The 13,051-nt window shown below is 45.0% G+C and overlaps 1 protein-coding gene across 2 annotated transcripts in view; it reads right to left on the reverse strand.

The window, feature by feature from the left end:
* Positions 1–13,051, reverse strand: part of CLCN4 (chloride voltage-gated channel 4) — a 238,000-nt gene that overhangs the window by 97,741 nt on the left and 127,208 nt on the right. For both annotated transcript variants that reach the window (XM_078657587.1, XM_078657586.1), the window contains 3 exons: positions 5,325–5,531; positions 5,136–5,216; positions 2,842–3,387 (listed from right to left, as the gene is read on the reverse strand). In XM_078657587.1, the coding sequence (XP_078513713.1) occupies positions 2,842–3,387; positions 5,136–5,216; positions 5,325–5,531 (834 nt within the window). The remainder of the gene's footprint in view (positions 1–2,841; positions 3,388–5,135; positions 5,217–5,324; positions 5,532–13,051) is intronic.

A 13,051-nucleotide genomic window follows, 5' to 3' on the forward strand; every position in this document is an offset into this window, starting at 1 on the left:
GAAGCAGCCCCAGCGTCTACTGGTTGACCTGCCGGCACCGGCACCACAGGGGCAATGGGTGTAGGCACATGCGGGGGTGGGACCACCGCGGGCGGTGCGGCGGGTAACGTATCCCCTGGGCCTGGGGTGGGTACCGCCTCCTTGGGTCTTTTGGACCTAGGTTTCCCTTGCGGGGTGACAAATTCCCCTCTTGGCACTGGTGCCACCCTCTTGCGGACCGGTCTCCCGGACGGGCCCGGTGCCTCGCCATCTCTATCCTCCAACCGGGCTTCCCGCTCCTTAATTTGTCCTAGCTGTTGTTTAATGTCACTCATCTCCCGCATCATAGCCCGCATCATAGCCTCCATGTTGGACCCCCTTTTTCCACCCCTTGGACCTGGCATGATGCTAACCCCCCAAAAAACACCCGCTGCCTACTTAATTCCCAACAGGTCAGCTGTGTGTACCTTTCAGATGGAGGGTCACCAGGGGGCTTTCAGCACCATGCAACGGCGACCGCAACACTAGCGGCTTGTCCGCTTATGTAAGGGGGTGAGTAAACCTAATGTAGACACACCCGGCGGCCACCAGGAGCTATGAATGCTAGCCCCCCGTACCCCTCTTACCGACCAGTCCTTTGTCCCCGCCTGCGATAACGGTCCGCGGCTCCGGTCCACACCCTTTGCGTGCTGGATGCTCTCACGTCCTGTCCGTTAGCGAATGGCCCCAATAATGTCGTTAATTTGCCTGAAATTATACAATAATGTTATCACCGTGTACACGTGACATATAAATAACACTCCTTCCAATGCCAGGAGAATTCTGCACCCGTCCCTGCCCTTATTCACAAGGACTGTCTACTAAGTAGAATAACAACAATACATTGGTAAAAACAATTCAAAATTGTCACCTTGCTTTCATATGATAGCACACTTTGTGCCACCCCCAGTACAATGAACTATAAAGAAAACACAGCAGTGTAGCGTGAAACACAGTTAGCTGGATGCTCCTTTCTGCAATGTCATTCACAAACAATCACTTAAAGATTAAACCAAAAACCTTGTAGGAAATGTCATTCACAAACAATCACTTAAAGATTAAACCAAAAACCTTGTAGGAAAATGTCCCTTTGTTTTAGCATACTATTATATACTTTGTGTCACTTCATGCACAATATTTACACGATCACTAACGTTGTAAAAGCCGTGAAAACAATTCCTTTCCTACAATTATAGCCTCTCACTAAGGGTCTCCCATCCAGGTGCTGCCCTGGTCGACCCTGCTTCGCTTCGCCCGAGCTAGATCCGCCTAACGTCCCTGTTTTGCCGTCTTAACCTTCGCGCCAAAATTCACCCCCTCACGAAGCCATAAACCGATGCTCCTCTGGCATCTAGGGGACAACAGTCTATCACTGCCGGTCCTTCCCGCGTTTTCTCCCGGGCAACCTCCGCCTTTGCTTTGGTACCGGATATTGCCGCCCCCACACAATACCTCGCGGGCCCTGGGAAACGGACCGCCGCACCAAAACTCCTTGGTAACCCGGTAACTGTAAACCGGCGAAGAAATGCTCCGCGCCTGACTCCCACGAGGCCGATTGACGAAGTCGATCAAGAAAACGGCCACAGACGCTCTCCGCCTTCACGAGGCCGCTCCCTGCCTTCCGACGCTGCTGATCCTTCGCGGGGCTCCGATGGTTCCCGCGCCTGCTCCCAGACAAAAACCTGAAAAATAAAACCAAAAGGATTATTAAACAAAGAAGCCCCGAACGCGGGGCACAACGTTCAGCGAGGGAGCGTCCAGGGACAAGGGAGTCTCCTGGGCGCTCCCTACTTCTTATTCCCGAGGGGCCGGGTGGCCCCTCCTCACGCCCGCCCCCCCCGACCCGGAACCAGTCCATTGATTCCGGGTCAGGAGAGGCGCCGGCCAATCGGCGGTGGGTCGCGCCCCCAGGGCACGCCCCCACCGTCGAAGGACCCGCGGGGAGAGGGGGTGAGGCGGTCGCCGCGCCGCCATGCGTGCGGGGGGGCCGAGGGCCCCCCCTTTTCATAATGTTAAAAAGCATTAAATATAATGGCACTGATTAAAATGTATTAAAACTCTTTGCCAAAAGCAGGTAGGGCAAACAAGAACTACACAATAATTAAACACTTAAAAGGATATGCCACTTCTGAGGAAGGAAATGGAACACAATCTAGTAGTGCACACTAAAGACAAGTCTCAGAAACTATTGAAAAAGGTGACTCCTTGTCACTATAGTAACAAGCTCCGGAAGAGGGAGTGTAGGCAGAATCCAAATTGAGTAATTGGTGATAGGCAAATGCAAGGTGTGAATCTAGCACAGATGCAAAATGTTCCAGTTCAGGTCCTGTTTCAGCAAATACAGATGCCAAATCACTCTCAAGTCTCTATGACACAGGACCCACAAGTTAAAATGGCCCCACAAAATATGAGTGACCCCAGATTTCATATGAATCAAACACCAAGAGCAAACTCAAAACATGGGAAAACACTGCTCCCATATCCTCATTTACCTTCATCGAATATAGCCACCTCCCTAAGAAAGGGAGCTGTAGCGGTAATGCTGAAATGATTAGTGCCAAAAACCACACCTGTGATTTTTAAACTTTTTTGCTGAAGAGTGGGCGGTGCATTTTCATTCTACGGATTTCCTAACAGTTTGTCATTTTTCTTGATCAGTACACAAGGAGAATCTGGATCAAGAATCTTCCATATTACAGATTGTGTCTGGTTCCACTGTATGTACGCACATCAGTTCCACCATATTTACCACATGACTGGTATTAATCTTGCATGTATTAATCTTACATGAAAGCAATTCATTCTACAATGCTGAATCCTTACCTTCATGCCGAAAGTGAAAATTGTGATAATAATTTTGAAAATGAGGGCCAGGGCCAGCTGCCACATCGCAGTGTAAACTCCAGACCCGGCTGGCCTGTCAGGGATGTCGTCTACAGGCCTAGTCATGTTGGGATCATTGATGTAATCACATAGTTGGGATGACTCCAAGGCACTGCAGTCATTGAAGAGCTCAGATATGAGCTCGCTGGTGCTCCTGCGGGTGTATGGATTTGGGTAGGCAATAATGGCTGTGATAGCAGTGACAGCAATGACTTCCAAGACAGGATACTTGCCAAGTCGGGTGTTTTTACGCCTCCAACACCAGGCAATGTTGCATCGAATGAAAAGAGTTCCCCAAAGTCCTCCAAAAACACCAAGAAGGATGAAAGGGACCAATTCTGCCATGTACCACGGTGTGTGGTACTCGACATAGAAAAGAACCAGGCGGCTGTTTCCAAAAGGATTGATAGACCTCAAAGTGAAAGCAGCTACCAAGGCAGCAAAAAACGATCTCCACAGAGTCTTCAAAGGAAAGTAGTAACTGACCTAAACAAAAACACACAGAAAGGCAAAATGAGTTATGACCATAGGTTCTGTTGTGAAATACATCACCAGATGCATGGGCAGTGCCCTAGGGTAACAATGACAAGGATGCCCATGTGCAGGCAAGCTGCTATGACTGACTAAGGGAGCACTAGTCAACATTATCAGTGGACTGATTTGAATACGCAATTCAGACTAGCATATCAGAAAAACACATTTCCCTATTCAACTACACAATACAGTCTCATATACATGCAGATCATCCTTGGGAATATTATCAAAGCTTTGCAGAGTCAAGTTGCAGGTTCCTCAACCATATAAGTGTAAAACATACCTTAGCTACTTGATTAGGTGGCTAATGGCTGGTGGAAGTATATAAAGAGAAAGATGTTTCCAGTTTATTGAGCTGTACCAAGATTTGTAAATGCTGTAATTTGCCAACTTTGATAGCAGTTAAAAACTGATACTTCTTCAGCTCCCTACGTCTACCCCAAATTTATTATTATGAGTTGAGATGGACGTACTTGGTATCTTCAAGTTTGCTGTACGTCATCCCTCACTGTAACGGATCAGGATCTAATCAATTGAGCATTCATAAAGAACTGTTGTCCATTGATGGTGTCTGGATCTTACCTTAGGTTGCACATATCAGGAAAGTGCTTCAAATGGTCTTGAATAGCTCTGGAAGCATTCCAATGCCACAGGGAAAGACTTGCAATAGTCAAGCGTAGTGATTGACAATAGCTCAGAGAGAGGAATACTGTCAGCATGAGCACCAGCAGCAGGCAGGCTTTGTATTAGGAGTCCATGCTATTTTTAGATCATGCTATTTTTAGATCCTGAACAGTACCTTGACATGATGTACCCTCAATTGTTAAGATGTCTTTATATACATTTTTTTCTGAGTAACTTCTCCAGGCAAGTAAACAACAAATTTAAGGCAGACCCATTTTTCTTTGGACTATTGTCCATGTGATGACGCTTCTGTACATGGACTCTGTTGTTTTTTCTTCTTCTGTCTGTCTTACAAGCATATTAGAGGTTTATAGTTATCCACCATCTAAAGAGGTACTGGGTCCCTACCATTGGTGGTGCCCTAACCCTGTTTACGGTGTCTTAAAAACTGCAGATTGTCTACGCAGGTGGAAGATCCCAGGAGGGAGAATGGGCATGTTAGTCAAAAATTGTAAATGCAATTTTTAGTAATGCATATTCAATTCTAAATTGATTATACAAGGGACAATCTTTCTTTCACTAAATAACATAAAATCGTAGGTGAAGAACATATATATTTAGAAAATCCAGAGATCGTAAGCCACGTTATTGAGTATGTCTACAATTAAATATAGTGAAACTATTGTAAATAATCTTAGGACAAATACAGCAGATGGGTGTTATTATAAATCTTATGATTTTATAGTTTTAAGTGCATGGAAATGTAACATGCACTGAGTATTGGGTGAGAAAGTTATTCCTATGCTAATAATTTTTTGTGTCAAATTTGAAATAATTGTACGAGTTGATCAATTTTTTATGTCTCTATAAAAGTATTTCTTATTAGTAAGCTCACTCGTTATTCAAACTATTTGCATACATGTTCTGCATAGTCACCGCTTCCTAATCGAATTGGATTTTCATTCTGTTCATTCATTGTTACGAATTACCATGTTTACCTACTCCTACACACAGCAGAAGTCATAGAAAAGAAAAGTTGAACAAGTACTATTCATTAGGTTATGCACATGTTTTACCTCTTCCAAACTAAACAGTACACCGCCGATTGGAGCCCCAAAGGCAACTGAGACTCCAACAGCTGCTGCCGCTGAGAGCACCTGAAAAACAAAATTGAAGTAAGAGAAATAAACTTCGGGGACTGATAAAGCCAGTTTTTTTCCCCAAAACAAATCACACACAGAGCACAAAGTTGGGCCATTAGTCACCTCTCTCCTCTTTGCCTCGTTCTTGCTGTACTTGGAAAAGAGGCTGCTGAAGAAGTTTCCACAGCAGCACGCGACGTGGACCAGGGGACCTTCCTTCCCAAGGCTCAATCCTGAAGACACGACCAGTACCAGAGTGACCGTCTTGATGAGCAGTGTCCACTTCCCCAAGTAACCTCGGATAATGAAGCCACTTAAGATGGTTTTTATCTAAACAGCAAAGAGGGAACATGGTCATTATGATAAGGAGAAAGGAAGCACAATAACAGAAAACCCACTAACATAATCCAATAAATCCTCGATTGCAGGAGCTCCGGAGGGGTACATGTTATTTATTGCTCCTGATAAAATCCAGTACCTTTGGGCTCGGAATTCATCTGGTGTGATAAACTGCTCTATTCTATTCTGCGAGTCTTATATAGCACATGGGTACCTGAGGCCTCCCAGCGCTGGAGCAGTCAGCATATTAATTAGTTCTTAGACAGAATTAATTACTATAAAGCCACGTTTTCAGGGCCTTGCGGAATGAGAGATCATTCAAACTAAATGTCCATATTACAAATAATATCCTCTCAAATTGGGCATTCCATGAGGATTTTCATGCTATACAGGCCAAACTGTACATGTTTTGGTATTTACAGGTACTTTTCCCCGCTACATTTCGGTAGGTGTGTCAAATGACGAGAGGTGGATATCCGAACTGCAGACTTTATAACACCCAGGGGAAATAAATATCATACAACGTGTATTATTTGAGGTCTCTGCACAAACAGGTGTTAGAGGAGGGACTGCAGTGTAACAACGCTCTCGCAATCGAGGGCTCAGACCAGAGGAATTGCATGTCTGACATGTACAAAAAGAGAAGGGCAAAGAAAGAGCCACTCATCTGAAAACTCTTTCTTGTTCGTGGTAATTGATATAGTAAGAGAATACTTCAAAGATAACATTTCATTTTTACCAAACCATGTAGCATATTTATTTTTAATTTATTGAGTTTTAACCCGAGGACCAATATAATATTGTTTGCATACATAATTTGCAGCAAAACCTCTTCTTCAGAGTTTAAATGCCATGAAGTATTGGTGGGAGTCACTCTGTCCTATGCATTTTATTGGGGGTCTGGATCATCCGATATAATAATACAAACTTGAATTGTATCTTAAACACGAGATGACCCTACAATTGCATCCTTGGTTTAAGGGTCAATGTTACTGTAGCTTTTTCCAGTCAAAAAGATAGAACAGTCCAGGAGCGGCTCCTCCATGTGGGCGGAGGAACTTCGCCAACTGCTTTCTCGCAGTGCGAGAAGCAGAAACATAAAATGGTATTACAAATACCATATTATGTTTCTGCTTCTCGCACTGCATGCAGCCTACTTGGAAAAAATGGCCTCCCTATAGGCACCTGGCTGGGTGCCGTTCCGACCAATCACAACTCTGCCATTGCAGAGTTGTGATTGGCTAAGGGGAGGGGAGGGAGGCTGCCTGCTGCTGCTTCCTGTTGCAGAGAACACGACGTGGGACAGGGCCAGCAAAGGTAAGTTAATTTTTATTTTAAATTAAACATTCCCCACGCGACCAAGGGGGTCATGCCGGCTGCGACTGGGACAGTCTGATGTTTTTATGTGCGTTGACTCTGCAGTCGTAAAGATGCTACTCGTAAAATACCTTTTGAATAGCAATCGTTAATTTACACAAAGGTGTAAGTTTACGTTTGTGAATTTGGCCCCAAGTAAATTAATTTATGGTTTATCATTTACTGCTTCAGAGTTTGTATGAACAGCAAGGGTAATTTTTCCACTGGTTGACATGCCCATCAGATGAGATATTTTTAATTCTAGCATCAAGCGCCTACAATATTTCCTTGTTTTAAACATTGTGTTGTAAACTTTGCTTGATGTATTGCTTATTGTCCAAGACCAAAGTAAAATTAAGATCTCCTTCCAAAATATGGTTAAAAGTCTTCCAGCGCTAATGTCCGATTATCTGGACAATGGGCATCATCAACAATCGGCCACATGCTAACACTATTGGAAACTCTTGGTCTTCTAATTTTAAGAAGGCAATGCCCGATTTTGCATTCTTAACTCCTTTGGTTTTCTGCAATTTAATAATATTACCTCTTGAAGTTTATAGCAGCACTACTGATGTGAGAGGCTTGTTTTGTACAACAAACATTTGAATGTGCCATGCTCTACTCTAATTCTTTTCCTCTGTCTCCTCTAAATGTGTATTTTTAAGGCACCTTGCTTACTATCCACAATCAGCACCACTTTATCTAACTAAACATCCTGCCCTTTCCTCTGTCCTAGTGAATGCAAATGAAGCATGATGAACAGCTTAAAATCAATCTGAGTATACAAAGTGTTCCGTTATGCGACAGCTCCATACCAATGTGTTTCGCAAGAGAAATCTCCCTTCCTCTTGGTTGCACTGGAGCAGCGGCGTCACTAGGGGGGTTCGGGGGGTGCGGACCGCACCGGGTGACACCATACATACATGGGGTGACACCAATCTGACTGGTTACGCTGTGTAACACAGCTCTGCAGCCTCGCCTCTGCTCTGCAAGGCACCTGCTTACAAAATACTGCAGGGTGCCCTGAGCTCGGCTTTCCTGACAGTCGGCCCGTGCACTGCCAGAGCCCCCACCCGCACAGTTTGGAAACAGACAGAGGATGCAGAGGTCAGAACACACGGGCACACACAGTCAGACACACACGGTACACGCACAGCCCCCTCCACCCCCCCCCCCAGCTTTAATGGTTTCATTTAAATTGTGCCTCTGCCAGTTTTCCTTTTCTCGTTATAAGTAGGGATCCTGCTTCTAAAGTATGTCTGTTTCACAATTCAGACTGGATTCGGTCACATTTATTTTTCTCCTATTGGCACTTATCCAGATTTATCAGTGATGAAGAAATTAAGTTGGAAGTAGTATATTTTCACTTTTATTAAAGTGATAAACGTGCACAGTACTCGCACCGTGGTGTCTTAGTGTGTTAAGGAGACGCATACAATAAAGTATATATTCGCCTGAAAATATTAGCATAACAGTACTAACAGATCCCCACACGTGCAGCTATGTAAACTTCATTTGGAAATCTTTTTTTAATCTCCCTTATGCGCAGCTATCGGCTGGCCATCCGTCAAGCATATCTCAACAATAACATAGTCCAGTATTTTTCAGCGTTTACAAATAAATGGAAACAGGGATCGAACTTTGGGAAGATAAGGGAATTATGCAGTTTTCCCAGAATCACCCAATTTGGTGAAATCCGGATTAGGATCTAAGGGGCAGATTTACAAGCCCCTTGTGCCTCTTTTACGCCGCTGTTGCGTCACTTTTGTGATGCAGCGGCGGCGCAAAAGATGCGCCATGGTGCGGGGTATTTACAACGTCACGCATCTCCGAGATGAGTCACGTTGTAAAGCCCTGTGCCAGAGGGAGGCGTTCCATCGCAAGGGGGGGCGTTCCAACGCAGGAACGCCTCCTAAAAGTGGCTGAGTGAAATCTACAAGATTTCACTAAGCCACTTTTAAGGCCATGCTGCGTCAAAACCCTGTGCCTGCTTGAAGCAGGCATAAGGATTGACGCAGCATTTTCAGGATAGGGCACCCCCGAGCCTTGCTGGAACTGCATCGCGCTTGCGACGCAACTCCAGCAATGCACCGCCTTTACGGAAGCAGATGCGTCACGCATCTGTCCATATTGGCCCCATGGTGCACCACATTGTAAATGTGGTGCATCCATGGTGGCGGAGCCGTGACGCACAATTACTGGCGCATCCCTGCTGATATGCAGGGATGCGCCAGTTATTGTAAATCTGCCCTAAAGTATCCTGTTCCCATATCTTGTAATTTAGCTGCTGGAGCACGCAAAAATGGAACCATAGCATGAAACATGTTAAAGACCAATAGAAATGAATTTCCTTTTTAAATCTGCAGGCACAGGAATGTTCTAAAAGTTGTCATTTCGATTTTGGAGTAATTTATTGCAAGTGGCTGACGGGGGACATAGGTAGACAGGAGGTGAATGTGTAGACATGATGTCAACATTAGGAGCCGTGAGAGTAAGGGGAGGTGAGGAAAGGTAGAGATGGGAGCTTGCAAGAGGGAAGGAGCAACAGGAAGTTAAGGAGCAGGATTGGGAAAGGAGCAAGAAAAGTTGGGAAGAGAAGGCCAAAACAAGAAAGATGGATGCAAGAGGAAATAGCCTTTAATTTGCTTATGTGTTAGGAACATCTCTACTAGTCAGAAGGTAGTAGGAAGTTGAGGGAGTCGTTAGAAGCACTCCGGGTTGAGTAACGTGCATTCTTTTCCAGAACAATTCAACTCTGTTGGCTCAAACTATTTTGAGAGTTTCATTATTAATTTCTTTACCAATAGTTTTCACATTCTGTTTTGTAGGCTTGAGACAATATTCCGACACGTTGCGATCTGAGCTATGATAAACCAACCAGCTTTATAAAGAAATGTATATTTGCTTGTTATTGATGAGTGAGAACCTGGCTTCAGCTTTCATGTCCCCCACAGATTATGACATCTAATGCAAAATGTATTTGTAGAGGGCTATGCAATGCTCAACGTGAAATGCTTATGCCAACTCCTCCAATTTTAGGGATTCATACAGACTAGAAGATGGAATAGATGAAATGCCTATATTTCAGAGGATTTCATACTAGGGTCTAGGAGATTTCCAGGCTATCCACACAAGGTAAACATCCTTAAAATTAATAGAACTAGAAATTAGTTACACAGCAGCTGCGGCTGCTAGTCATTACCAAGCAACTCCCCAGTACCTTGACTGCCCTTCACCTCGGCCGGGGCCATTTAGTATCCTAATGCCACTCGTAGCTAGGGCCACTGGAATTATGCAGCAGAGGTGGGCCACATTATGTGGGAGGGTTGACTAAATTATGCAGAAAGAAAAGGGAAATCACCTGGTGTAATGTGGCATAATTTTTGATAGGGTGGTATGGCCCTGTTATTTGCCGACTGTGTCCACTGGCGGACTCAGAGCGGAGGAGTTCCATGCGGTAAGTCATGAGGGGGTGACACCATGAGTTACCCGCACCGGGTGACACCAACCCTAGTGACGCCACTGCACTGGAGCAGTCTAGCTACTTTTCTTAGGCTAAGAAAAACCAGATAGCAAAATGGCACTATTTAACTTCGCCAGTATTACCGTCCACATTGTTAAATATCTTTTGAATAATTTCAATCTCCCAGAATACATGGTTATGTGAGCTAATGTTCCTAAAAATTACTACCACTCAAACTAACAAGTTACTTACTTTTGGGAAATCTCTTCCTGGGGGATGCTCTGTCAAACAACAGGTTCCGTAACCTTTAGAATATTCCCCAAGTGCTAGACTGGATCCAGAAGATTTCATAGCTGTGTTTCCATATGTCGCAAGGTGGTGTAGTGCGACTCCACACTGACCTTGTTGCACTCAGTTAGTGCCTGAGAAGAGTCGCCTTTAAGCACCAACATGAATTTCTTGCTCCAAGTCTTTCCACGGAATCAGACGCAGAGCACAAAACAATTAGAGGCCTCAGTGTGTAGATCTTTAATTTGGGAACTTTTGAGATGGGAAAAAGAAACCGTTCCAGAGAATGGGGAGGAGAGGCAGAGAGGATCTGCATTTTGCTAGAATATCTACCATAAAGAACATTACAGAACGCAAATAACTTGTTCTTCTTATGGATACTTGTAACCGCAGATTGCTGACCGTTAGGATAGATGCAAAAGCAGGAGCTCCAAAGTTGGAGGGTGTGTGGAGTGTGCTCAGACCAAAATATCCTACAGGACCAAATGAGTAAAACAGGTAAACAGGTTCATCAATGTGGGTACTGACACCCATGTCACAGCCTAACAAATGGGATTGACAGGTCCTCTGTATGCCAATGCAGTTGCGGCAGTCTTGACTCTGGTGGAGAGGGGATTTGTGTCTTCCGGAGTCTGCTTTTTGGCCAATATGTAGCAGGTCCTAATGCAAAGGACCATCCCCATTGACAAAGTTCATTACCGCCTTACCTTTCTTTGCCACAGAGAATGTCACAAAAAAGCTGATTGTCTGCCCGATGGTCTTTAGTGAAATCTCTGCAAAATCCTAAAGTTCTTGTGTGGTCAAACCAATGTGTTCAGGGTTGAGGAAGTGAAAAGAATGTTGTGAGGATGTTGGATTTACAACGTGAAAAAGAGTCACGACTCCAGACATGGAGGTATAAATTGTGAAGGTTCGGGTGAAGAACCCTGCCTTGCTGTTGCGACAAAGATTTTCCCAAAGTAGTAGCCTGATCAAAAGGCAGACACACATCCTCAGAAGTTACAAGTACAACACTCTCCTGGCACCATCCGGGCCTGTCTTTATACATCTGGGCAGGCGAGGAAGAGGTATAAAGGAGCCCAGTGTTCCAACCCAGTCGAAATTAATCTCCTAGGGAGGACCTTCGCAGAAAATTCAAGGCGCACAAGTTTGGACAATGCACATTCTCAGCAGTGGCAAAAAGATGTATACAATATTCTCCTCATTGTCAGAAGACACCCTGAGCCACCATGAGATGTAACCACGATTTGAGATCTGCCAAGTGCTGGCAGCTGTGCTTGTCTTCCATAGCATTCAATGATCCCCCCCAAGTGGTTTACAATCAGAGAGATGCCTTGATGTTCTAGCCACCTTCACAGGCACAGAGCTTACCGGTACGGGGTCCAGGACCCACTCTGCCCTGTTTGTTGCAGTACCACATGGCAGTGGTGTTCTATGTGACAACCTGTATTGCCCTACCGTTTATGAACTGCAGGAAGGCCTTTAACAGCAGGTGAATCGCCTGCAACTCCAACACATTAATGGAGGCAGATCTCCACCAGAGACCAGAGTCCTCGGATTCCATCTGCCCCAGATGACCTCCCCAGCCCAGCAGTGATACATTCATCCCCACAATAAGCTCTGGTTGGGGAAGAGAGATATGTCTTTCATTGGTCAGATTGCTGTCAAGCAGCAACCACTGCAGATCTTGTACAGGATAAAATCCAACAGATTTCCTTGAGACTGGGCCCACTGAGTCTTTAGATCCCACAGTAGAGCCTCCATATGCCATCTGCTGAAGTGGACACTTGGATGCATGAGGCCAAAATGTCAAGTAACCTCAGAGCTGCTCCTACTAAGATACAAGACTGAGGCTGAAACATCAGGCTCATGGCAGGAATGTCCTAGACTTGTTGCAACAGAGAAAAGACCCTGAACTGCACCAAATCAAGACGGATACTAAAAAAGGAAGCTTCTGTTAAGGAGTCATATATGACTTTGGCTCGGTGATCGAGAACCTCGATGACGTCTACTCAGCCGTCGCCTAGAGGTGTTCTACAGCTGGCTGGCTTAAATAATCAGTAACTGAGGTAGGGGAAAATAGGTATCCCAAATATTCGAAGATGGGCGCTGATAAGTGGAATACAGCAAACTGAAAATACTCTTGGGCAACCTTGAACTGAAGGGCCAAAGAACACTTTCTGGACCTGTGGCAAAACAGAAGAGGACTTAACTTGCTATCTGTAACCAGGGAGGAGATCTGAAGGGCTGGACCTGCTCTCCCTTTTAGCCGGGACTAAGAAGAGGACTCCAAGGGTCAGTTGGATGACATTCTGTATGGCTAAAGGGACATACAAGCTGCAAGAGGCATTTTCCCTGGAGTGACCAGAGAAACATTTTCATCTGGAACTGGACTGGGCCTTGC

This window comes from Lissotriton helveticus, chromosome 8 (assembly GCF_964261635.1).
Source record: "Lissotriton helveticus chromosome 8, aLisHel1.1, whole genome shotgun sequence".
In the NCBI taxonomy this organism is placed as follows: domain Eukaryota; kingdom Metazoa; phylum Chordata; class Amphibia; order Caudata; family Salamandridae; genus Lissotriton; species Lissotriton helveticus.